Source organism: Desmodus rotundus, chromosome 8, assembly GCF_022682495.2.
Source record: "Desmodus rotundus isolate HL8 chromosome 8, HLdesRot8A.1, whole genome shotgun sequence".
In the NCBI taxonomy this organism is placed as follows: Eukaryota; Metazoa; Chordata; class Mammalia; order Chiroptera; family Phyllostomidae; genus Desmodus; species Desmodus rotundus.
The window spans coordinates 24609819-24634401 of NC_071394.1; the positions used below are offsets into that span (position 1 = coordinate 24609819).

At 35.0% G+C, this 24583-nt stretch overlaps 1 protein-coding gene across 32 annotated transcripts in view; it reads right to left on the reverse strand.

Moving 5' to 3' along the window:
- The window catches only part of RIMS2 (regulating synaptic membrane exocytosis 2), a 453335-nt gene that overhangs the window by 238566 nt on the left and 190186 nt on the right, over positions 1–24583 (reverse strand). For 31 of the 32 annotated variants that reach the window (XM_045181563.3, XM_053929802.2, XM_053929803.2 and 28 more), the window contains one exon: positions 14568–15493. In XM_045181563.3, coding sequence (XP_045037498.2) covers positions 14568–15493 — 926 coding nt within the window. Of the gene's footprint in view, positions 1–14567; positions 15494–23218; positions 23493–24583 lie in introns of those variants that run through there. The other variant, XM_053929799.2, reaches the window with a different exon arrangement.

Here is a 24583-nt window from a genome sequence, read left to right on the forward strand (position 1 = left end):
TGCTTTCATTTATATTTAAAAATATTTACTAAACCCCTTCCCTTTGCTATGCATTGCGCTCAGCTCCAGTGTGCGGGATAAACCAATGAGAACAGAGTGATGATGGCAACAGACATGGTAAGAAAAGGGGGAGCTGAGAGGTGTTTTGGAGACAGAATTAAGTATGAAGAAAGACTGAAGGGTCAAGGCTAGCTCCCAGGATTCTGCCATTAACAACTAAATGTAAGGAAAGACCATTTACGAGAGGGAGACACCTGGAAGAAGAACACTGTATTCGAGAAAGAGTAGAAAGAAATTACTCTATTTCATAGCATCTAAGCTGTCAGTAAGCATGAGATTCATAGACATTAAAATAAAAACATGCATTTTAGAATTTACTAAACATGGTGATTAATTTTGGATATGTTGTTTGAAAAACCCATAAGTTATTCAAGTGGGAATATAAATCAGTCGGTTAAGTTATAATAAAGCTTCGATGGATGGTCTGAGCTAGAGACACAAATTTGGAATTACCAGGATACAGACAGGAGTAAATAGGTCATTTAGAAACACAGAATTAAAATAAGATATGGAGAAGATCCAGACTGAATTGTAACATTTAGAGTTTGATTTTTTTTTTAAAAAAAAAAGGAGAAGAAGAATGAAGATAAGAAAGAGAAGTAAGAGAGACTAAGAAAAACATTGAGAGAGAAAATAAAATGAGGGAGGGAACTGACAGTCTCAAAACCAAACAGAAGAGATTTTCCTAACCAAAATAAGAAGAGAAATCAACTCCACTGAATGATTTCTACACTGCAGGTACAAAAAGGAACTGCAAAGCATGCATTTGATTTCGCAACACAAAGACCAAGAAAGATGTTAGGAAAAGCACTCTAGATAGAATGATGAAAATTAAAATTAAACTGAAGTAACTGTAGAGTAACAGAAAGACAAGAAGTAGAAAAATGTGTATTGATTCATGGTTCATAAAATGAAATCCCCAAAGGAGCGTTACAGAAAATTCATCTTATTGTGGTCCCAGCAGAAGAGAAAGAAAACAGGGCTAAAAATGTACTTGAAGATAAAATAATGGCTGAAAATTTCCCAAAGTTGCAAAACATGTAAGCCTACTGATTCAAGAAAGTACATGAACCCGCAAGCAAGAAATACACAAAAAAATCTGTGCCAAGAAACATCGTAGTCAAACTAAAAACTAAAGACAAACTTTGTTGAAAGCAGCCAGAAACAAATCTTATAAGGAGAAAAACATTTCAAGTGCTAGTGGATTTCTCATCAGAAACCTTGGAGACCAAAATGAAATGGCACAGTATTTTTAAATTACTGATAATAAAAGAAATATGAACCCTGAATTCTAAATATAATGAAATTATCTTTCAGAAATGAAAGAGCCAAAAAGACATTCTGAGACAAAAAGAAAACTAAGAGAATGTGTCACCAGTGGAACTACCCTAAAAGAATGGCTAAAGGAAGTTCTGGTAACAAAAAGAAGGAACCTAGAAATATAGAGAAGGAATAAAGATCAAGGTAAGTAAAAATATGGGTAAATACAATAGGCTTTCCTTCTCCTCTAAATTATATCTGATGTTTGAAGCAAAAAGTATACATTGTCTGATGTGCTTTTTGACACACACAGAAGAAATATTTTAAATAACTGCATTATAAACAGGAAATGATAAAATAATTTAAAATATCTAAGGTTTTTACATTTCACTCTCACAGGTAAGATGTCAATACCTTAAGATGTGATAAGCTGTGCACATGTAATATAATACCTAGAGCAAACACTAAAAAAAAATTACCTTTGCAAAGAAATACACTCAGAAACACTACAGATGAATAAAAAAGCAATTTAAAAACAGGTTCAAATAACCCAGAGAAAGGCAAGAAAAAAAATGAGGGAACAAATGAAAAACAAAAAAGGAAATGGAAAACAACAAGAAAAATGTAGACCAATATCCTTCATAAATACAGACAGAGAAATCCTTAACAAAATATTAGCAAATGCAATTCAGCAACAGCGTGCAAAAAGAATTATACAGGCTGACCATGTGGGGTTTATTGATGGAATTCAAGATGGTTTAAAATTGAAAATCAATATAATCTATCATATTCACAAGTTATAGGAGAAAAATCACATGATCCTATTCATTGATGCAGAAAAACATTCATGACTAAAAAAAAGAAAAAGAAAGAAAGGAGAACTTGCTTAAGTAAATGAAGGACATCAACCAAAACCTAGAAAGATCATACTTAATGGTAAAAGGTGAATGTTTTATATAAAGAGAAATTTCATCAAAAAAGATACCTTTATTTTTAACAGCTCAAAAGTGGAAACAACCAAAATGTCCTTCAGTGGATGAACAGATAAACAAATTGTGGTATAACCATACCATGGAATACTACTTGGTAATAAAAAGAGAAAAAGACTATTGATACATAAAACATAGATGGACCTCAACGGCAATGTGCTAAATTTAAAAAAAAAAATCACAAAATGTCGCATACCATTAGATTTCATTCACACAACATTCTCTACCTGATAAAGTTAGAAATGGATAGTAAATTAGTGGTTAGCAGAAGTTAGCAATGGGCAAGAGGGTGTTACTATAAAGGGGTAGCATAAGAACCATCTTTGTGCTTCAGGACAAGATGGCAGAGCAGTTAATGCAGTACTTGCATCCTCCAGCAACCACATCAAAATTATAAGTACGTACAGAAAAAACATCATTCAGAACTGCCTGGAATCTAGCTGAACAGAAGTCCTACAACTAGGAATTTAAAGAAGAGGCCACATCAAGACTGGTGGGAGGGGTGGAGACACAAACAGGCTGGTCCCACACCCACGTGAGATGGGTAAAAACTGAAAGGGTTATCTAACTAGCAGAGGTTTCCCCTGAGGAGCAAGAGGTCCCAGTCACGTACCAGGTCCCCTCTCCTGTGCCAAGAAGTCCCCATAAAAACCAGCAGGGATTGTGACTGAGTGAGGCTTCTGGAGTCCCAGGCAGTTCCTTGAAAGGGCCCATGCTCACACTTGAACTCAGCTCCAGCACTGGGGCAGCAGCTTGAAAGGAACCAGGAACATATAGAGAGGACCTGAATTTTCCAGCATCAGGGTGAGAGCTGCAGGGAAGGGGGGGGGGTGCAGCTTTCTCCCAGGTAGAAGTGCTGGCATAGATCATTTTCCTTTGCTGAGCCTTTCCCTCACACAGCCACAGAGCTGGCTCAGTCTCCAGCAAACTGGCTCCTACTGTTCACCCTGTCCCACCCAACTTTCAGACCCACCCAAACTGTTTTGAGAAGCTTTTCCATACAAATGGCCTCTTTTGCCTCATGCTTCAGACTTTCCTAAAATTTCTCAAACAAGCAACATCTGGCCCCTGCATACCCTGTACTTCTTGTGAAGTGGCCCCAGGCCCAGCGCTAGTGGCAGCGGCGCTGGCTCTCTGCTTGGCCTCTCCCGGGCATCTCCAAACCCAGCATTTGTAGCAGCTATCCACAGATCACTTGTAGCTGATGCTGGGCGGCCCCAAGCGGAACACAGGCGGCATCTAACCTTGCACCTCCAGGGAGGCCCAAGAGCCAGTGCACTGGGTAGACAGCTTCAGACCATGCCAGGTTACAACCCTGCCACTTCCACGAGTGACACACTAAAGGGACAGACTCAGCACCAAAGCCCCACTGAAGCAAATTCTGCTCCATACCGTCATCCCTGCACAGAAGCTCCTCTGCTTCAGTTTCAGCCAGTCCTCAAAGCTGATTGGCCTGGAGGTCAATTCCTCCCAGTGATGTCAAAATCAATCAAGATTCAACTACAACAGGACAGTGTACACATCCATATAGGGGAGAACCTGGAGCACCCAGCTCAGGTGACTGGGGAGGCTGTGTCACAGGGCCCTATAGGACACACACACTACACAAGGCCGCCCTATCTAAAGTCCAGAAGATGTAGCAGCTCTATTTAATACATAAAAAGAAATATAGAGAAGCATCCAAAATGCAGAGATGAAAAAACAGGTTCCAAATGAAAGAGTTGGAGAAAGCTCCAGAAAAAAGAACTAAATGAAAGGGAGGTAAGGAAGGACTAGAGCAGAAATAAATGAAATAGTCTAAAAAAAAAAAATACAAAAGATCAACAGATCCAGAGATGGTTCTTTGAAAAGATAAACAAGACTAACAAACCTTTAACCAGACTCATCAAGAAAAAAGAGAGGACCCAAATAAATAAAATCAGAAATGAAAGAGAAGTAACAACTGACACCAGAGAAATACAGAGGATTATAAGAATATATCACTAACAACTACATACTAATAAATGGACAATCTAGAAAAAATTGACAAATTCCTAGAAACATACAATCTTCCAAAATTAAATAAGAAAGATTTACAGAATATGAATAGACAGATCACAACTAGTAAAACTGAAGTAGTAACGGAAAAAAAAATTTAAAAACCCTCCCAGCAAACAAAAGTCCCAGACTGGATGGTTTCACAGGCAACTTTTATCAAATATTCAAAGAAGAAACAACACCTATCTTTCTCAAACTATTCCAAAAAATCCAAGAGGAGGGAAGTCTCCCAAGCTCATTTTATGAGACCAGCATTATCCTAATTCCAAAACCATATAAAGACATTACAAAGAAAGAAAATTATGGGCCAATATTCCTGTTAAACATAGATGCTAAAATCCTCAACAAGGTTGTGGGTTCGATTCCTGGACTAGGCGCAAACGACGCCTTGTCCAGTTGCATATGGGAGGCATCCATTCGATGCTCCTCTCTCATCAGTGTTACTCTCTCTCCCTTCCTTGCCCTCTGCTCTCTCCCTAAAAGCAATGAAAAAAATGTCCTTAAGCAAAGATTAAAAAAAAATTAAAATTCTCAACAAAATATTACTGAACTGGGTCCAGCAATACATTGAAAAGATCATACATCATGATCAAGTGGGATTTATTCTGGAAACAAAGTTGGTACAGCATCTGCAAATCAATCAATGTAATACACCACATAAACAAAATGAAGGTTAAAAATAACATGATTCATATCAGTAGATGCAGAAAAAGCATTTGATAAAATCAAGCTCCCATTTATGATTTAAACCCTCATCAAAATGAGAATAGAGGGAATATATCTCAATGTACGTGTGGCAAACCCACAACCAACATCATACTCAATGGGCAAAAACTACAAGCATTTATTTCCCTTAAGATCACAAAGAATACAGGGGTGTTCACTCTCACCACTCTTATCCAACACAGTACTGGAAGTCCTGGCCACAGAGATCATACAAGAAGAAATAAAAGGTACCCAAACTGGAAAGACAGAATAAAAGTCATTATTTGCAGATGACATGATATTGTATATAGAGAACCCTAAAGATTCCACCAAAAAACTACTAGAATTGATAAAAAATTCAGTAAAGTAGCTCGATGCAAAATAAATATCCAGAAATCAGATGCATTTTTACACCAATAATGAGCTATCAGAGAGAGAAACTAAGAAAACAATTTTATTTCTTTGGGAAAACACATCCAAAGTTTAAAATTAGAACCACATACTTCCTCTTGCCCAGTAATCGGCAGCGTTTTCACACTTCTACTATCTCAAGATTAGGACACGAGATTCGAATCCTGGGTATCCTTAATTATAAAGCAAAGGTCGGTAATCCTATGGGAAATAAATTTTTCTTCAAAAAATTCCCAACACGTACAGGTCAAGATGTGCTGAAATAAAAGGACTGTACAATTACCTGTAAGAAAAAAATTTAACTCTATCTACTGACACTTTCAAGATACACACTCTATCTGTACTGTTTCGTAAAATATAATCATATCTATTTGGGTTGAGACTGTAAAGTAGGCGTTTCATAAGCATTTATTGTTAAGTCAGAATTTTAACATCCTTTTATTCTCTCCTAGTTAATTTATGTTTTTAATATCCTTCATCTTACACATAGTCTTAAATATTTATCATTTGGCATTCATTAAAATTCACTATTTTCATAGATTTTTACTATTTTATTCAACATTCCATTCCACAAATTAATTAATATAATTACATATTTACGATTTGGACAAAAGTTAAGTATTAGGAGCATTTTAGATTCCTATGAAACAAACTTGTATTTCATCAGATCATCTGTTAAAAGAATCAACACCAGTCTTGTATTGTAGGAGCCCATGCACGAATTTTACTATGTCGGGCTTACTTTATTTGCTCCTGAAAGGGTTCCTAACCAAGCTAAGCCCTACAAAAAGAGCAGATAGGCAGTTCTAGGGAAAATGGGCTTATGAATGGCAATAATTTGAGCTGCCCTTCTGCTCTGAAACACACCTTTCCATATCTCAAACATTTCCTCAAAAAGCCCTTCTCATGGGTACATCCTAGAAAGGAAACAGACAGGCAGGTTCTGGACAAGCTGGAAAAAAGGCAAGCCCAGCAGGTATAATTTTCTTGGATGAGTCAGCTAACATAAACGCAGTCAAATTGAACAGAACAGAGAGCCCAGGAAAAATCCCCATGCCTATATGGTCAGTTAAACATTACAAAGGAAACAAAAACATACGGTGGGGTAAAGACAGTCTATTCAATAAATGGTCTGGGGAAAATTGTACAGATACATGCAAAAATTGAAACTAGACCACCTTCTTATACCATATACAAGAATAAACTCAAAGTGGATTAAAGACTTAAATGTAAGACTTGAAGCCATAAAACTTGTAGAAAAAAACATAGACAGTAAAACCTGTGACATTTCTCCTAGCTATATATTTTCTGATATATCTCCTTGGGCAAGGGAAAAAAAGAAAAAATAAACAGACTTTATCAAACCAACAAGTTTTGCAGAGCAAAGGAAACCATCAACAAAATGAAAATACAAGCTACTGGATGGGATAAGATGTTCACCAATGATACATCAGATAAGGGGTTAATATCCAAAATGTATACAGAACTCAGACAGTTAAGCACCAAAAAACCCCCAAACAATCCAATTAAAAAATGGGCGGAGGACACAGGCATTCCTCCAAAGAAGACACACAGATGGCCAATAGACTTATAAAAAGATGCTCAATGTCACTAATCATCAGTAAAACAAATGCAAATTAAAACTATTTATATAATAAAAAATCATCTAACATCTGCCAGAATGGCCGTCATCAACAAATCAAACAAGCGTTGGTGAGGAGAAAAGGGAACCCTCACGCACTGTTCGTGGGAAATGCAGACTGGTGCAGCCGCTGTGAAAACCAGTATGGAGTTTCCTCAAAAAAACTTAAAATGGCCCTGGCTGGAGTGGCTCAGTGGATTGAGTGCCAGCCTATGAACCAAAGGGTTGCCAATTCGATTCCCAGTCGGGGCACATGCCTGGGTTGCAGGCCAGGCCTCCAGTAGGGAGCGCATGAGAGGCAACCACACATTAATGGTTCTCTTCCTCTCTTTCTCCCTCCCTTCCCCTTTCTCTATAAATGAATGAGTAAATAAAATCTTTTTAAAAAATGAAAAATGTAACTGTCTTATGACCCAGTGATTCCACTTCTGCACATATATCCTAAGAAACCCAAAGCACTAATTCGAAAGAACATATGCACCCCTTTGTTCATTGCAGGGTTACTTACAGTAGCCAAGATATAGAAGCAACCCAAGAGCCCAATGAATCTTACCATTTGTAACAACATGGATGGACCTACAGGGTACAAGGCTAAGTGAAGTAAGTCAGTCAGAGAAAGACAAATACCATATGATTTCACCTACGTGTGGAATCTAAAGAACAAAATAAACGAACAAAATTAAAGCGGACTCACAGATACAAAGAACAAACTGATGGTTGCCAGAGGGGAGGGAGGTTGGGAGACTGGGTAAAAAAAGGGTGAAGGGACTAAGAAGTACAAATTGGTAGTTACAAAATAGTCATGGGGATATCAACTACAGCATGGGAAATGCAGTAAGTAATACTGTAATACCTATGTAATTACACTAGGTAAGAGTGCCCGGTGGGTACTGGAGATATTGGAGGGAACACTTTGAAAAGGACGGGACTGCACTACGCTGTGCACTATGCTGTGCACCTGCAACTAAAACAAAACAATGTTGGATGTAAACAGTAACTGAAAAATAAAATGTAAAGTTCTTACTCGCGTTCCACAAAGCTGCAATTACGGTGATAGAAAATGGCTTCATTATTTCATGTTTCACATTCTACTACTAGTTATTGACACTTAATATATTGTAGTTGAATGAAATAAAGAATGAATGAAACAATCGATCTATAGTACACTTTTTGAAATTTTTAATTAGTCTTAGACTCATTTTTTCATCCATTTCAATGCTTTCTTAATTAGAATATAATTGGCTTGCACACGTTTGTGTCATCATTGGGGCATTTATTCTGATCTGCTTCATCGATTAATAACAATATGTTCTTTGCAACGCTTTCTATTTTTCTATCCATTGAACATATTCCATCATCAAATTTTTTAATTAAATTTATTGGGATGACATTGAAATTTTAAAGCTGCATGAAGTAACAATGTCCAGGCATCATCTACTAAATTCTATTAAACAGAAACATCATTTTAAGTTAAAAGGTAACATTTTCTGTATTCCAAACTAACTACAACAATTGGCCTATAGTTAAATTTTGATTTTAATGTTTTTATTCAACTAGCTAAAGCACCCTCTCAAACATCCTACAAACTGAAATCCGTAAGATTTTTTTCTTGATACCTACTTGGTAATTTTCTTGAGTATTTAGGTCCATTAAAAACAATCCTTTTCCTTTAAGCAAATGCTCAACATAATGTTTCATCCATAATTAACAAGAAAATATTTTTGTAAAGAGAATGAATTACCATAAACATTTTAACTGCTTCAATTTATAAGGAAACAAAATATTCTCCTTTACTCCCATTTATAAATCTGCCTTCTGGCTATGTACTTTACAAATTAACTTTGAGTTAGTTTAGGTTCTTAATCAGCTTACATTTATGTTATATAATTTTAAGTCTGAAATCAGCTTTATAAAACATATTTGCAACTTGATTTTTCTGCCTATGAAAAGTATTCTATTTTTAAAATAGATATGATGAAATAATTTCATAATGTTACCTAATATAGCAACACAGTAATTATATCCATGTAAATTTGATGCAATTAAGTCCTTTTTATTCTATAATTAAGCTCTAAAGCTCATGCTACAGTTGGAATAATTATTTAGCATAAAATCATTTTACCAATAGACGGAGTAAATATACAAAAAGTCATCAATCTCTGACTTCTAAAAGTTTTACTTGAGAAAGTCTTAGTAATAAAATAGCTATTTGAAAAATTTTATATATTCCCACTATAATAAAATTGTATAGCTCACTTGATTCAGAAATCTTACATGTGTGACCGGTCTTTACCATAATCAACACTTTCCTCGACTTTCTAAAGTAGATTGTCCATCACTTCAATGGCCAATTTTCTTTATAGCAAATACTGTAGATTAATTATTAAAAATTATAAGAAACTTGAGATTATACGAGGAGATAAATTTCACTATTAACACATACACCTAAATGCAGGCATATATAAAGTTGGTATCTTTAGGATTTATCTGTAATATTTAAGACCTACGCTTTTATCTGGAGGTTTGCAATCCATCTTCTCTTCTTCCTATTCCATCTCTGCTCTCCAAATCGCTCCACCTTGACAGCTCTGTCCACCCTCTCCCCAAAATGAGTACAAGGAAGCAGTGTACTGCGCTACTCGAGTCTATCAGAATCAAACATTTCACCACTTATAGCCTATGAGACTGCCGTACACATATGTTCTTGCATTTACTACCCCAGTGTCCCAAGATTTTACAGAGAAAAGAGAGACCTGCAACTACAAAGTAAAATCAGCCTGATTAGGACCTGGAAGACCGGGGAAACTAAAACACTCCACAATGGATCTTAGTGCTTAAAAAAGATCAAACTAGGTATGTTTTGTGCCATTGGGCAAAATTGGTTGACAACACGACTATTAAAGGAAAAAAATATGGCGTATTATAATATTAAGATTAAAGTATGTTAAATTAGAAAAAGTATAGTTTCTACAATACATCAACTAGCCACTGAACATCATGTCTAGACCTTTCTCCAGGTATAGAAACGGGAAAGGCAGGAAACACTAGCATCACGTGAGTCACAAAATTCTCATATAAGAAAGTAGCTTTAAAACATTTTTGGCCATGATCCACAATAAGAAATATATACATATTGTGAGCCTATAAAGCACACACACAACACTAAAAAAAATATTTTACAGATTAATTACCCTTAATCGGTACACTTCACTGTTATCTACTCCATCCTATTCCAGTCTCCCTCTTCTTTTTTAAATAGGGTTATGACTCTCAGTGGGTTCTGAAAGTGAGGAGGGAAGGGGAGTAACTAGGGGGGGGGCTAGAGATGGAGGGTGGAAGAGTGGTGATAAGGGACTTTGTCCCACAAGGGATATTTGGCAATGTTTGGAGATATTTTTAGTTGTCACAACTGGGGGGGGAGATGCTACTGCCATCTAGTGGATAGAGGCCATGGATGCTGCTAAACATTTTAAAATATACAAGACAGTCCCGCAAAACAATGCAGCCACACATTTATTATTTAATAAATTGATGTTAGATAAAATTGTAAAGTCAGTGGTCATTTTTAAAGCTTATGAAAATTATATTTAAAACTTTGAGAGTCACATCCAACATTTAAATTCGGAGATGCTGTGATATCAGTAATCTAAGACATCTTCCATAATGCAAAGATAAAAAACAAAGAAGGAAAGTTGCAGTTTGGGGAAGTGATTAATATAGTGTTGTGGAAAGCAAACCTTATCATAATGGGTTAAGAGATAAGTATAATAAAACATACAAATCACTACACAGAGGATCCGAGTCCCTAACCAGGTACTTCTCACTGAATACTACAATTGGGGTGATATTAAACAGGAAAAGGTTATTTTATATCTATTTCTTCTTCCTAAGATGAATTAAATTATGATTTTTTTTTACTGGGGATACATGTTGGCAGAAACCACACTCAACAAATCATTAAATAGATGAAAAGGAGGACTATCTCTGAGAGTACTTACTAGGAGCTCAAGTTACGGAATAATACAGACATGAGAGACCTACAGTTTCTTTCCACATTTGATAAATGTTTTAGTTCTGCTAAATAATATTACAAAGGATTTTAATTTAACTCATACATCACTTTTTATTTATGTGAGATTTTTACGTGTACTTCAAAATCCTGAAACAATGTATAACACCTTAGAAAAATACCACATACAAAAAACTTTCAAATATTGGATTGATGCATTTCTGGGGAGGGATGTTTTGGGGGAAAAGGGGGCTTTATATCTTTATGTGGTAAAAGTAGAAGCATTATTTTAGCCAATAACAGAAGTATGTAACTGAATCTAAACCAAACTACTAAGAATAGAAAAACTATCTTTTTCTTACCTTTCATTATACACTCAGGCAAATATTGAAATGATCAAACTGAAGATTATTAAATATACTTGAGAAAATATTGCAGCTTCTGGGAAATGTCTACATGCTCTATGACAAAATTAAGATCTACAGTTTTTCTTTATAGAACTTTATATTTTAACAAGTATAAGTTTCTTATTATTTATAACTTAAATGCAACTTGTATGAAATGAGACTCTAACTTGACTTTTTCCCCATTATACATGCATTTTCCCCAAGTCTATGCATTGAATAATTTATCTTTCCCCCTTGGCTTGTGGTGATTTCTATGTTTTTATCACTTATTTGCTGTAATATTCCACTTGGGCAAGAAAGGATGTTTTGAGATGAAAGCAACTGAGGAGAAGCAGATACAAAAAGGTCGCTGCCTTCTCCCTATCTGTCTAAAAACAGGACGTGTATTCGGGAAGATGATCCCCTTTCTTTTCTATGAGGAGTGCTGCAGTTAACCACTGGAGGTAACTCCTGACTCTTATATAAGCGCCTACGGAAACTACGCAATAAAACTTGCTAAAACTAGCCCTTATCTTCCCTTAGTTTCCCACCATTCTCCTCCCCTAGAAGCTCAAAGTCCTTTCCTTTGTCTTGTCCCCTCTCTAAAAATGCATTGTTCTTTTGTTATATAAGCTCAAATTCTAATCACCCTTTGAGTTTTTACCTGCTGAGTGTTCTCGTATGTATGTGCGGTGTACATGATGATAAATTTGTTTTTCTCTTGTTAATGTGTTTTTGTCAGCTTAATTTATAGGACCCCAGCGAATGAACTTAAGAGGCATAGAAGGAAAGAAGAGTTAAGTTTTCCTCCTCTGATACCTTCCAGTATAACGTTAGAAATAGGATACCTCAATGGACCAAGTAAGATTATGACTAGAAGGTTATTCACCTCTAGAGATGACCTGAAAGGAACATGTGTCTTTATGGTAATCGGCCTTCCCACTTAGGAACATGAAGTGAACCTCTACTCAAATCTTCCTCTATGTTACTCAGTCAAGTTTCATAGCTTTCTTCATGGAGGTCCCCCTCATTTCTTATTATTTATTTTTAAATCACACTTTCTGTTTTAGTTCAGAGTGGAAACTGTCTTTCATTTGTAATTCCTAGTTATTTTTCATACACTATAAAATAATTCTATATTAATTTCACATGCAGCTGCCTTCTTGAATTCCTCCATTAATTTCTGTTCATTTTTACATGTAAGAAATCAATTATTCCTCAAATGTTGTCAGAAAATTGTGTGTGTGAAGGCAGTGGTACACGGGATTCATGTTCGATCCTCACCTATCTGATGTGTTCTGGCATACATCAAAATAAGTTTGGAAATATTAAGAACTTAAAGGTTAAAAATCAATAATAAAATCATGAGAAAATATACAGTTAAATATTTAACTGATTTGGGAATGAATAAGGAGTTTCTGGGGGTAAAAGGAAAAAAATCACCAAAGAATACAAAGACTTAGCTATATTAAGTTCAATATTTCCAAATGACCAAAGAAAATTACTAGGTAAACATCAAAACAGGAAATACATTTGGAACAGATGACAGTTAAATGGGCAAAATCCTAAGCACATAAAAACCTCTTATAAATCAGTAAGATAAAAACTAATTAATACCCAATAGGAACATGGGTAGAATAAAAAGAATAAATAGATAATTCAAAGAAGGTACCAAACAGCAATTTACAACTTCACAATCAAATTAAAATTAAAATCACAAAGAGATTACAATTTTTTGTGGTCTATTCAAAAGGCAAAAATTTGGTGCATTTAGCCCCAAAGCTCAAGCCTATTTGCTTGATGAAAGCATATGACAGGGGTATGGAGTGTTATAACTTTTTTGGAAAGCAGGTTGGTAATCTGAATTAAAAGCTTAAAAAAAATCAAAGCACGAATATGTTTTTATGAAATACTCAGAGATATAGGCAAAAAATTTGTATATAAAGATGACCATTATAATACCATTCATAATAACAACTGGAAGCAACTGCAATATTAGCACAGCCATTTAAAACATATTTCTGAAGCTATCTAATGGCTTGGAAAAAATCCAATGACATGATGATATCAATTGAAAAAAATCAGAACACATGCATAGGGAAAAGAGAAGAAATACAACAAAATGTTAATAATGGTTATATTTGGGGAAAATGCTATGGATAGCTTGTATTGGGTTGGTGAAAAAGTCCATTTAGTTTATTCCGTGAAATAAAAGGCACATATTTCATTTTCACTAATAACTTGATTAATTTGGGTATTTTGAGTGTGTCAGCTATCTCCTGCTACTTTCTTCTAGGAGGTAGAGGCCAGGGGTGCTGCTAAATATAATTCCAATGCATAAGACAGCCCACAGCAAAGAATTATTTGGCCAAAATGTCAACAGTACCAAGAAAGTTTGCAAACCACTTTTGACACGTTTGATCAGTCACAGCACCTTCTCCATACACTGCACAAATCTTTTTTTTTGCATTTTTACCATTCTTGAAATAAAAAAGCATAATATACAAAAAATTTTGCATATTTTCTTCCATCTTCAATATTAAAATAGCTACATAAAAATTCACCAATTTTGACAAGTTTTTTTTAAATGCATGCTAATATGACAGCTGTCACAATATAATCTAACGAAATTGTTTTGAATGATGTTAAAAGACAACTAAGCACTACTAGAGACATCATACAGAAAAAACTAAACGAACTTTCTGGCTAACCCAATATTTCATTCTCTACACTTTGAGGAGTTTTTCAGACATTCTATAGTAAACATATTGTTACTTTTAAAATGAAAAACAAAAAACGATATATAATAGGGTTTTTTAAAAATATGCCATCAAGTGGTGCAAGAAATTTTTCAGAAACAATGCAAAAAACAATTTTAAAAATCAACAGAGGATGTTCACTTTCTATAACTTGAAATTTTCTTCATATAATCAATACCATTAAAAGCACTTGAAATAAAGTAGTAATACCTAACTTTTAACTGTTTACTCAGAGATTCAACCTAGAACAAAAACACTCTTCATCTGATCAGTCGCAGGGAACCGTGTGATTGGAAGAGAGTAGCTTACCTTTTTCACTCACACTCTCGCTTTCGATCTCGACATCATCACAACTTGTATACTCAGGTGTGGAAGCTAACTCCTCCTCTGAACTGCTCAGTGAAACCTGGCGCATTTTACCTCCTTTCTTTGATTTATGAGGCTTTGGTGGTGGAGGTCTCACAGACTCTGACTGGTCAGAACTTAGAGAATCATTCCTTAGCATCGTTTCCATTTTTTCCCGTTTTGTTTTCCTCACAGCAGAGCTAGGATCTAAGTGGTGTTGTTTCCTTAGTGAGTCAGTGCGCCTCATGTCTTGTCTATCGATGGGTATTGGACTCCTCCGGGGGGTAGGAGGACTATGGTTCGTGGTCCTTTGTGGGTAAGAACTTGGTCCCTGAGCCTCTCGAGTTCTTTCCATTGAATAAGATCGCTGATTTTCCATGGCAGCCCTACGTTCAGACACAGATCTTTGCCTTGATGGTCGTTCCATCCTAAGCATAGAAATCCTGGAATCTTCCAGTTCAGCATTCGCCAGAGAAACATCACTATGCCTTCTCTCATGCCGCGCTCTGGACACTTCAGCGTGAATACGCATTTGTTCTTCATAGGGCTGGGGCTTTACCGGATAGCGGGCCAAATTGGGATCACTCCGATAGCGTGCCTGGTATTCCTCCTCTCTCCGCTGTCTTTCGTATTCATCTCTGCTCTCCACATCTTCGTCATCTACAATATATTCTTTGGAATGCTTATGGCTTCTCCTATTGGAGTCCCTATAACTTACATGATCAGATTCTTCATAAAACTGAGGGTCACGCTGAGGCCGCCTATCAGCATAATCTGACGGAGATCTAGGCATTGCGCCGTCTGAAGTAGCATACTGTGAGTATTCCTCTCTTTCTTCCCTCTGGTCGTACCTTCTCTTCTGATCCCTGGACACCGATGGACTTCTTTTCCTGAGTAATCAAATAAGGGAAATGATAAGAAGAGCAGCATTTAAATAACTTTACGTTTTATTGATTCACTGACAGGTTGATGAATAAATTCAAATGGTTCTTTTGCTTCATTTTTTAAAATTTCATTTTAAAGTCATGCTAAAACAAAAGTCTTACTTATATTCATTGTATTTGTAACAGTTAAAATAGAAAATTTAAAAGGTACTTTTGATGTGCTTATTAAATGCCTGATACACTGTATATGAAATATACTTATGTTCTGAAATTAGATAACCATCAAGTTCTGCTGCTGTAAACAGAGTTCATGTTCACTCTGATTTCCTTGCTTGGCTCCCAGCTTCAGCTTATCTCCCAACTGTTATTCAGCATCTTAAAAAAAAAATTCAACCTTCTATTCTGTTTCTAACACCTTTCTGAAAGTTACTTGAAAACATAATGAAGTCAAACTAACTTGGCTCAAGAGTTGAATACTCTCTGACTACAGCTAAGTGTTGGCTCTTAAAAGTCAGTTTCCACTCACCTACATACGTAAATCACCCCTAGTATTGGTTCATCTAAGTCTTCATCTTATCGTCATATCTCCAACCCTTCCTTACTACTCTAACTTGAGATAAGCAACTTAAGTAAATACCAACAATTTATTCATCAAAACCCCTAGAAATCAAAGGACTGCTATTCTTATTCCATATTCATTCGGATTAAGGCCAGCTCAATGATACTTCTCTGGCTTCACATCTGACCCCTCACATTTCATTACAGACTCGGAGGAAGATACTGACTATCGTTCTCAACCTGCCCCTCTAACACTGGTACAACCTGGTGGGCCTTGCAGTCACACTTAGCATTAATTCTCTTTACCAACAAAATATTCACATTGTCCTCTTCTCTGGCATGAACTCAGACAATGTCAGCCACTAGCCGTGAGAAGCAATGGAACTGGGATACGGAATGTGACAGGGAAGGTTTAGAATAACTGTTAGGAACATTTTGTTAGCACACAAACAGGAGAAAATGAAACAGTAGGATCAGCTGAATTTAAGGATGGCCAATATTAGACAGCTCAGCGGTGAATTTCTCAGACAGTATTTTTTTTGATCCAAAAGCAAGAACAGAGAAAGGATACATGTGGAACGATGCACTCTAAACTCTCCTCTGTGTCCCTGAATCCTTTTCCCCCGTATCTGAATACAGTCTGTCAATGTATCAATTAAGGTTCATTAAGGAAAACAGAAGTCACTCTACATTTTCCAGGTAGGAAGGGTTTTAATGCAGGAATCAGAAGCTACACAACTGGTATCGCACTGTAGTTTTGATTTGCAATTCCCTAATAGCTAGTGAAGTTAAGCACCTTTTCACACCTCTGTTGACCATTTGTATGTCATCTTGGAAGAAGTGTCTGTTCAGTCCTCTGTGCATTTTCTAAATAGATTGTTTGGTGCTGAGTTGTATGAGTTCTTTGTATATTTTGGGTACTAACCCCTTGTCAGAGCTATTGTTTGCAAATATCTTCTCCCATTTGGTTGATTGCCTTTTTGTTTTGTTTGTGGTTTCTTTGGCTGTGCAGAAGATTGCTACTTTGATATAGTGCCACTCATTTGCTTTTGCCTTCTCTTGCCTTTGAGGTCAAATTTATAAAATCTTCTCTAAGTCCAAGGTCCATAATAAGTTCAGTACCTATGATTCTTTTATGTAATTTATTGTTTCAGTTCTTATATATTTAGGTCAATTTTGAATTAATTTTTATACATGGAGACAAACTGTAGTCTAGTTTCATTCTTTTGTATATAGCTTTCCAATTTTCCCAGCACCATTTATTGAAGAGGCTTTCTCACAGCTGTTAGAATGACTATTATCAACAAGACAAGTAATAACCATTGTTGGAGAGGGTGTGTAGAAGAAGGAACTCTTATTCACTGCTGGTGGGAATGTAAACTGGTATGGTCACCCTGGAAAACAGTATGGAGGCTCCTCAAAAAATTAAGAATAACGTTACCATATGACCCAGCAATCCCTCTTCTGGGTATCTACCCAAAAAATTTGAAACCATTTACTTGCAAAGATACGTGTACCCTTTTACATTCATTGCAGCACTGTTCGTGGTGGCCAAGACATGGAAACAACTGAAGTGTCCTTCTCTAGCTGAACGGATAAAGAAGATGTGGGACTTATATACAATGAAATGCTGGTCAACCATGAGAAAAGATGAAATTCTGCCATTTGCAACAATATGAATGGGCCTTGAGAATATCATGCTAAGTGAAGTAAGACAGTCAGAAAAAGCTAAGAACCACGTGATTTCTCTCATATGTGGAATATAAAACTGAAACTCATAGACACAGACAATGGTATGGTGGTTACAAAAGGAAAGTGGGGGTGGGAGGTAGTGAAGAGGAAAGGGGGCCAGGTACATGGTGATGGAAGATGATTTGACTTGGGTTGGTGGGCACACAACACAATATACCAATGGTGTATCATACAAATGTACACTTAAAACTTACATAATCTTATTAACCAATGTCTCCCAAATCAATTTGATAATCAAAAATGTTTATAAAGAATCATCCAAAAAATAGAAGAAGAAAGAAGATGGAAGAAGAAGAAGGAAAAGGAGAAGAAACACAACTGTTGAACAAACCAGGGAAATGAAGGCCAGAGAAATTAATACTGCGATTCTAAACCTGAATAATAAATAAAGGCAGAAGTTCTGAAAATGGTCATTAGGAAGCAGCTGTGAATCTCAAGAGTCTTTGGGAATTTGCCACCAATTACCAGCTGCCTACCCATGAGGGTGGTCAATTAACAGGAGCTTGTCTAGGAGCCACTAAGGCTCACATCTGCCTACCTGCCTGCCAATAACTGCTGCTTGACAATGACCTGTGCCTCTTCCACCTTTCAAATCTCACACAAATGCATCACCAGAGAAGACTCTAAGCTGGAACCATAAAGGGAAAAGTATTGTAATAAATGAAGAACTTCTCTGCTCCCCTAAATGTTTTATGATTAAGGAAGTGGATATGATTTCTTCTTTACATTTTGCTTTCTTACATTTACACATAAATATAAAACATTTAGCACTAAATTACAAGTCTTTTACGTTACAATTCTTAGATAAATCCAGAGACTCCTACAGTTTAAAATATTCAACCACAACAGAGCACTCAAATTTTACGGTTTAACCTACTTAACATCTGTTATGCATAACTTATTTTACTTTTTTGTCATTATTTGTATACATACAACTAAAGAAAAGCATATGTTAGCATGGTGGCAATGTAGCAGAACACTGAAGTTGAGGGATCTGGGTTTCATAGTCCTACATTTGACATTAGTGATTGTTTGAACCAAGATAGCCATTTATGCTCTGAGAGTCTGTACTGAAAAGTGAGACACACCGATTATACACATTAACTCATATATCATTATAAATGATTCTAAAACCTTCTTCCATTTCTTAGGGACTACAGTATTATGATATTGATACCACAGCTTCATCAAGTTAAAATATGCCTCAATGAAATCTTAAAGAATAGCATCAAGTAATAAGGATACTCCTATCAAGATGTAATTAACTGGTGGCAAATTTTAACACATCTCACTAGCTGGCTACTTTTCTCTATTTACTAAAATACTAAGATAGAAGAGAATTTCTCTAAAGAACTCTAAAGAATCAGTTCCTTCTCAAACTGACCGTCTAGCCTCCATTAGATGCAGACTTTATGTTCAGAATTCAATATATTTTGTTATAAAAGATATTATAATATTTTCAAATCTAAATTAGTAACATTTTTCTCTAAAAATACCACAGTTATTCATAAGCCTTATTTAATATCAAGAAATTGATTCTGTTCCAAAAGTAAAATTCTACTGTTTCTCAAATTGATTTGATACATAAGCAAATTATTTTTTTAATTTTACTTAGAAATTGTTTAATGAATTCTACTTTGTATAAGGTTCAATGGGGGCTGAATAAGAAATTATGTAGCTCTATATGAATTTTGGAGACACACAAATGGAAATAAAATGTGATCTGTTAAGTGAAAGCAGTATTAATTACCTCATTACCATGGACCAGAAGACCCGCTCACTTTTGTGCCTTTGCATTTCCTCAACATCATACTAATAATCATTCTATTCACAATTACCTGATTAGTATTCTGTACTGTTTACTAGACTTCAAATTTTTCAACCAGAAAGGACTGTGTCAAATATACCTTTGTAGCTCCAGTATTTATTCATTCACTCAACAAATATTTATTTAGGGCTTACTATGTGCCAGGTATGATTCTAGTTGTTGGGAGCACAGCAGGGAAAAGACATGTAAGGTCTGGGCTCTCAAGAAGCTGTCCTTCTAATGGGGTGACAGACAGTAGGCATATAACCAAATAAATTAAGGTATTTTCATATAGTGATAAATGCTATTAAAAAATTGAAACAGTGAAAATTCCAAACAGTGACTTAGGGAGGCTACTTCTGATATAGAAGGTCTTTCTGAAAAGATACATTTGAATTAAGACCTGAATATGTAGTTACACTGAATAAAGCCCATTTCTAAAAAAGTATACAACGTCACTGGAAATACTTTGGGTTTCTCACTAAGTTGCTATTATTTTTTAAAAATGTTTATTCAAGGTTATCTATAAAATATAAACCATCTGAACTCTTAATTGTTGTTTTACGAAATCAAGGATCTTCCAAGGTAGTTTACCTCTGGCACCCACCTAAAAGCAACCCACTAAGCCTTTTACACATGCTCCTCCATTTCAAAATGCTTCATGCTCCCAAATAGGGTACATTCCGGTTCCCCATTGTGCGCGATCTCAGTTGAAAGTCAAAAGTAAAACACACATATTAAATGAAAATGAATACAGTTTAATCATATCATCAAAATAACTTAACATGCCATAAGGTTGTGTATACAAATAATCTGTAAAATGTGAGAAAGCAAAGCCATACCAGAAAGTCAAGTGAAAGTTTTCAGAAAATGCTAAGGAGAATTCTGGCTACTCTGAAGGTAATTCAGCATAATGGTGGCCTTTTTCTTTACTGCACTTCTTCTCCAGGTAATGTTATCCATCTCTACCTTCAGAATGTTAGGCTTCTGAGGGTGGGCAATCTGTGTCTAAGGGGGCTGGAACACAGCAGGTGCTCCATAAAAGATCCCTCATCCATTCTCCCTTAAATTGTCTCTACTTTTCATGGCCTGCTCTTTTTTTTTTATACTGAAACCCACTGACGTGGGTTTCTCCTAGTTCTAGTTCTTTCTCCTACTGCACCCCTCGCAGTAACAGCACCTCAAGTGAAAGGAAGAACTACTGTATCAGTTGTGTAATTTAGCTCTCATATGTTCATTTGGCTTTTGTTGTTGGTCTTCAAAAACCAACTCTTGTTTATAAAATGACTTCTTTGGCAAAATATATTTTGAGTATCCATCACTGTACAACTAAACATTTAGAATAACGCCTCTTTGAAAATTAGGGATTTCTAGTAATAAGCTTAACATCACATTGGGTACTATAGGACAGAAGTGAAATAAAAAATTTTAAAAGGAACACTTCATTCCTTGAGGAATTAACATGAATTTTTTAAAGTAAGTAGGGTATAAAGTGAATAGAATAAGCCTTTATAACACAAGTAATAGATTCTATTTTACTGATAAATAAGAATATTTACTTATACAATTCAGTTCCAGTAAAAGGCATATTAATAACCAGTTAGCAGGCCATATAGGTGCTTTTTAAAAATCATGTCTTCAATAAATTCAATTCAATATTAAATCCAGCAATCACTTTGTTCTAGAGATTATGAAATTTGCCTGAAGCATATGAATCACACCGTAGACACTGATTTTTGCTGGATTTAAGTAAAAATAGAACAGTGGTCATGATTTCTGAAATCAGGATAACTATTATCACTGTTACTTAACATGGAATTAGGTTTTTAAAAATCTGCTTTAGGGTACCTTACCCTATATTAAAGGTATGCTAGAAATAAGGCAAGATTTTATTATAAGAATATTCTTACCAAACAATGAAGAATCTAATATTAGTTACTCTAAAATATTAAAATACCCTGTCAAAACAATTTTTAAAAACTATAATGTGAATTATTGCATATATACTCTCATTTGAAGTAAAACTGCTATATTTCTTAGACATTTTATTTTTCAGGAACTGATGAAAATTCAAGTACAGTATTTCTAATCTCTATCTTTGCCCTTGGCCTTTATAAACAAGTATTAGCATTTATTATTATCAGTTGGAAAACATTTCATAGGCAAAATAATATAATGATAATTTGTATACTTTCCTAAACAATCATGAAGCATTTACAATATTTAACCCATGAACTATAATTCAGAAAAATTAAGCAATTCATCTAAGATGTTATATTCCAGTTAATCCTTCAAAGGCCCTGAGAAATTAAGAGGCAGAATCCAAAATTATGCCTTTTTTTTAGAATAAAATGTATTTGTGACATTATATAGTGCTTTAATTTTTGCTCCTCTACATTCTATCAATTCCTGTTTCTTACTGCTGATACAATGTCACTATATCTTTATATTCACTTTATATTAACCTTGTATCTGTTCACCTCTTTACTGAAACCTAGATTGTTAGAATTATTCTCTTTCACTCTGTTATAGTCATCTTAATTGGAACGAGTTTATAGAAAATCACATACAGAAATATCCTACTTCTACTTTAATCAGTAGCATTTCTGTTCATTGCTTATAATTTTTTATAATGTGAATTAACCAATCTATTTCTAGATATTCTAGCTATGTATTCACACACTTGATTGGGCATAATAGTTTGAGCAAGAAACTATCAATTAGTCTCTTTAAAATTCCATGCCCCAAAATCATACTGACTGATGGGGAAACGCCAAATAAAAAGATTCTTTCCCAGTTACAGTCACGTCCCCAATTTTCCAAAGGCAGTCTCAATTTACATACTGTATATTAATTGATTGTGTTTTACCATAGTTTCTGTTTTAATATTTACAACTTTACCATTCAATGTGGTTTCTGTTATTATATCTGTTATTATATCACTTGTATATATTGATACTACCATATACTATAGATTAATCAAGTTACTAAAAATATAATCCAGAAAACATTTAAAAACATCTATAAGGACAGCAAATGATTAGATAGAAACTTAAGTTTTAATTTTCATATATTTTTAACTCATAAGGCCTATGTAATTGTTCAAAAATCATGGCAGTAAAAGTGAAGAATTTGAAATTACAAGTTGCTATAAATTCAAATTTTATATTATAGTTAAGCATTATGTTTATGAAAATCTTACTCATAACCTTTATTATAGATATGATTAAATAACTGTCATTTTATAAATAAAAGAATATAAATAACATTTAAAGAATCAATAATCTGAAAAAAGACCATCTTTTTTAAAGCTTTATAATGCATGGATATTGCTAAATGCACTAAAATTATACCTCATTAATTCAATTAAACACGTTAACCACACAATGTAAACATAACACTGCAATCAAATCGTGAAATTTGAAGCTGTTAAGACATTAAATCAAGGATTTAACAGAAGTAGATAGTCCTGTAAAACATGAAATATATAGGTTCCATTCCTATAATTCTTACAAAAAGCTTTTGAGTCTAACCATTTATATTCATTAAAAACCATAAAATAGATTTATCTCTTAGTACATATCACAATAGTTAACACATGATTATAGTTTTACCTTTTGCTCATCCGATGCACATCTCTCGAGCACGAAGCATCATGTTGACAAAAATACATTAACACAGAGCCAGGCAGTGCTTTCATTTAATCCCTCCAGCTCTGGCAAAATCATAGGAGCCATCCTTAATCAGATGATTTGAATGTCTCTGCTTGTTTACAATCATTTTATTTCAAAAGTCAATTACTAAAAAGTTACACATAAAACAACATTCATTGACGGAAGGAGTCATAAAATCCTCTAGGAATGGTCCTGTTAGGGAAAAGGTTACTCTCTAATTCTGTTACTATGTGGCTGTATATAGCTCCAGGTCAAGTAAGAATGTACCCTGTAAGGAGGATTATGGTACTTAGCTGATTAGTGCCTCACAATACTGAACACCAAATGCATCCTATATCCAAGGCATTTCTGGACACTATACTTAAAAAGGACAGATTCAGAAATTTGTAAGCCATGTTCTCCTATATGAACTATAACTTTTCAAAATAGCAAAATACAGTTTGTATTGATAAGTCTACTGTACTGTTTAACCATGAAATGGTTACAGTACAGTGATAATGAAAGATGATGATGATTCTAACATGTCTATCCTATAATTTCTTTTCAATTACTTAGTAAGTTTAAGTTTCCTAACCTTTACTAGAAAGAGAATGCTCCCCCAAGGGGGTTATGGGACAGACAATAGCAGTTTCTGTAGAAATGTTTTTAAAAATGTGTTCCATGAACTGAGAAGTTGCTTGCTTTGAGTTATCACTTAACCTCTCCATGCCTCTACTCAGTCATTCAAAAAATTTAAAAATAGCAGAGAAAGTAACACCACAGATGCCTTTCTATCAAAAGCCAATTATCTAGGTGTTACTATTACACTTCAGGAAATTACATGTAAGCGATTCCAAATAAACTTAAACAAAACAGAAAAAAAGCCAGTGCTTGAAGAGTGGGGAGAGACGCAAAAGCACTGTGGTGTTTTCTGGTCTCCCTAATTTCAAGTTTAAATGGGGGTCTAAGGGTGTGTGGCAGTGCCATCCAACCATCTGTGCAGTGTTCACACAGAATCTCAGCCTAAATTAAGTACAGATCTTGGAGAGATTGTGAGGAGCGTGGGGACAAATAAAGGCCTTTCTCCCCTCTGAGACTCCTGATGACCTGTAGATTCTTCAAGGAGAAATGCAATAAAAATTCAAGATAATTCATTTTCATAAGAATGTTAACCAATAATACAATTCAACCATTTACACCCCCAAAGCTCATAAGAAACTGAAAAAAAATTAACACAATATTTTGATTCTTCCAAGCTGATAAATTCAGAAGACTTCAGAAACATTATAGCTGATGTTATCATAGCAACACTACTTCTTTACTTTT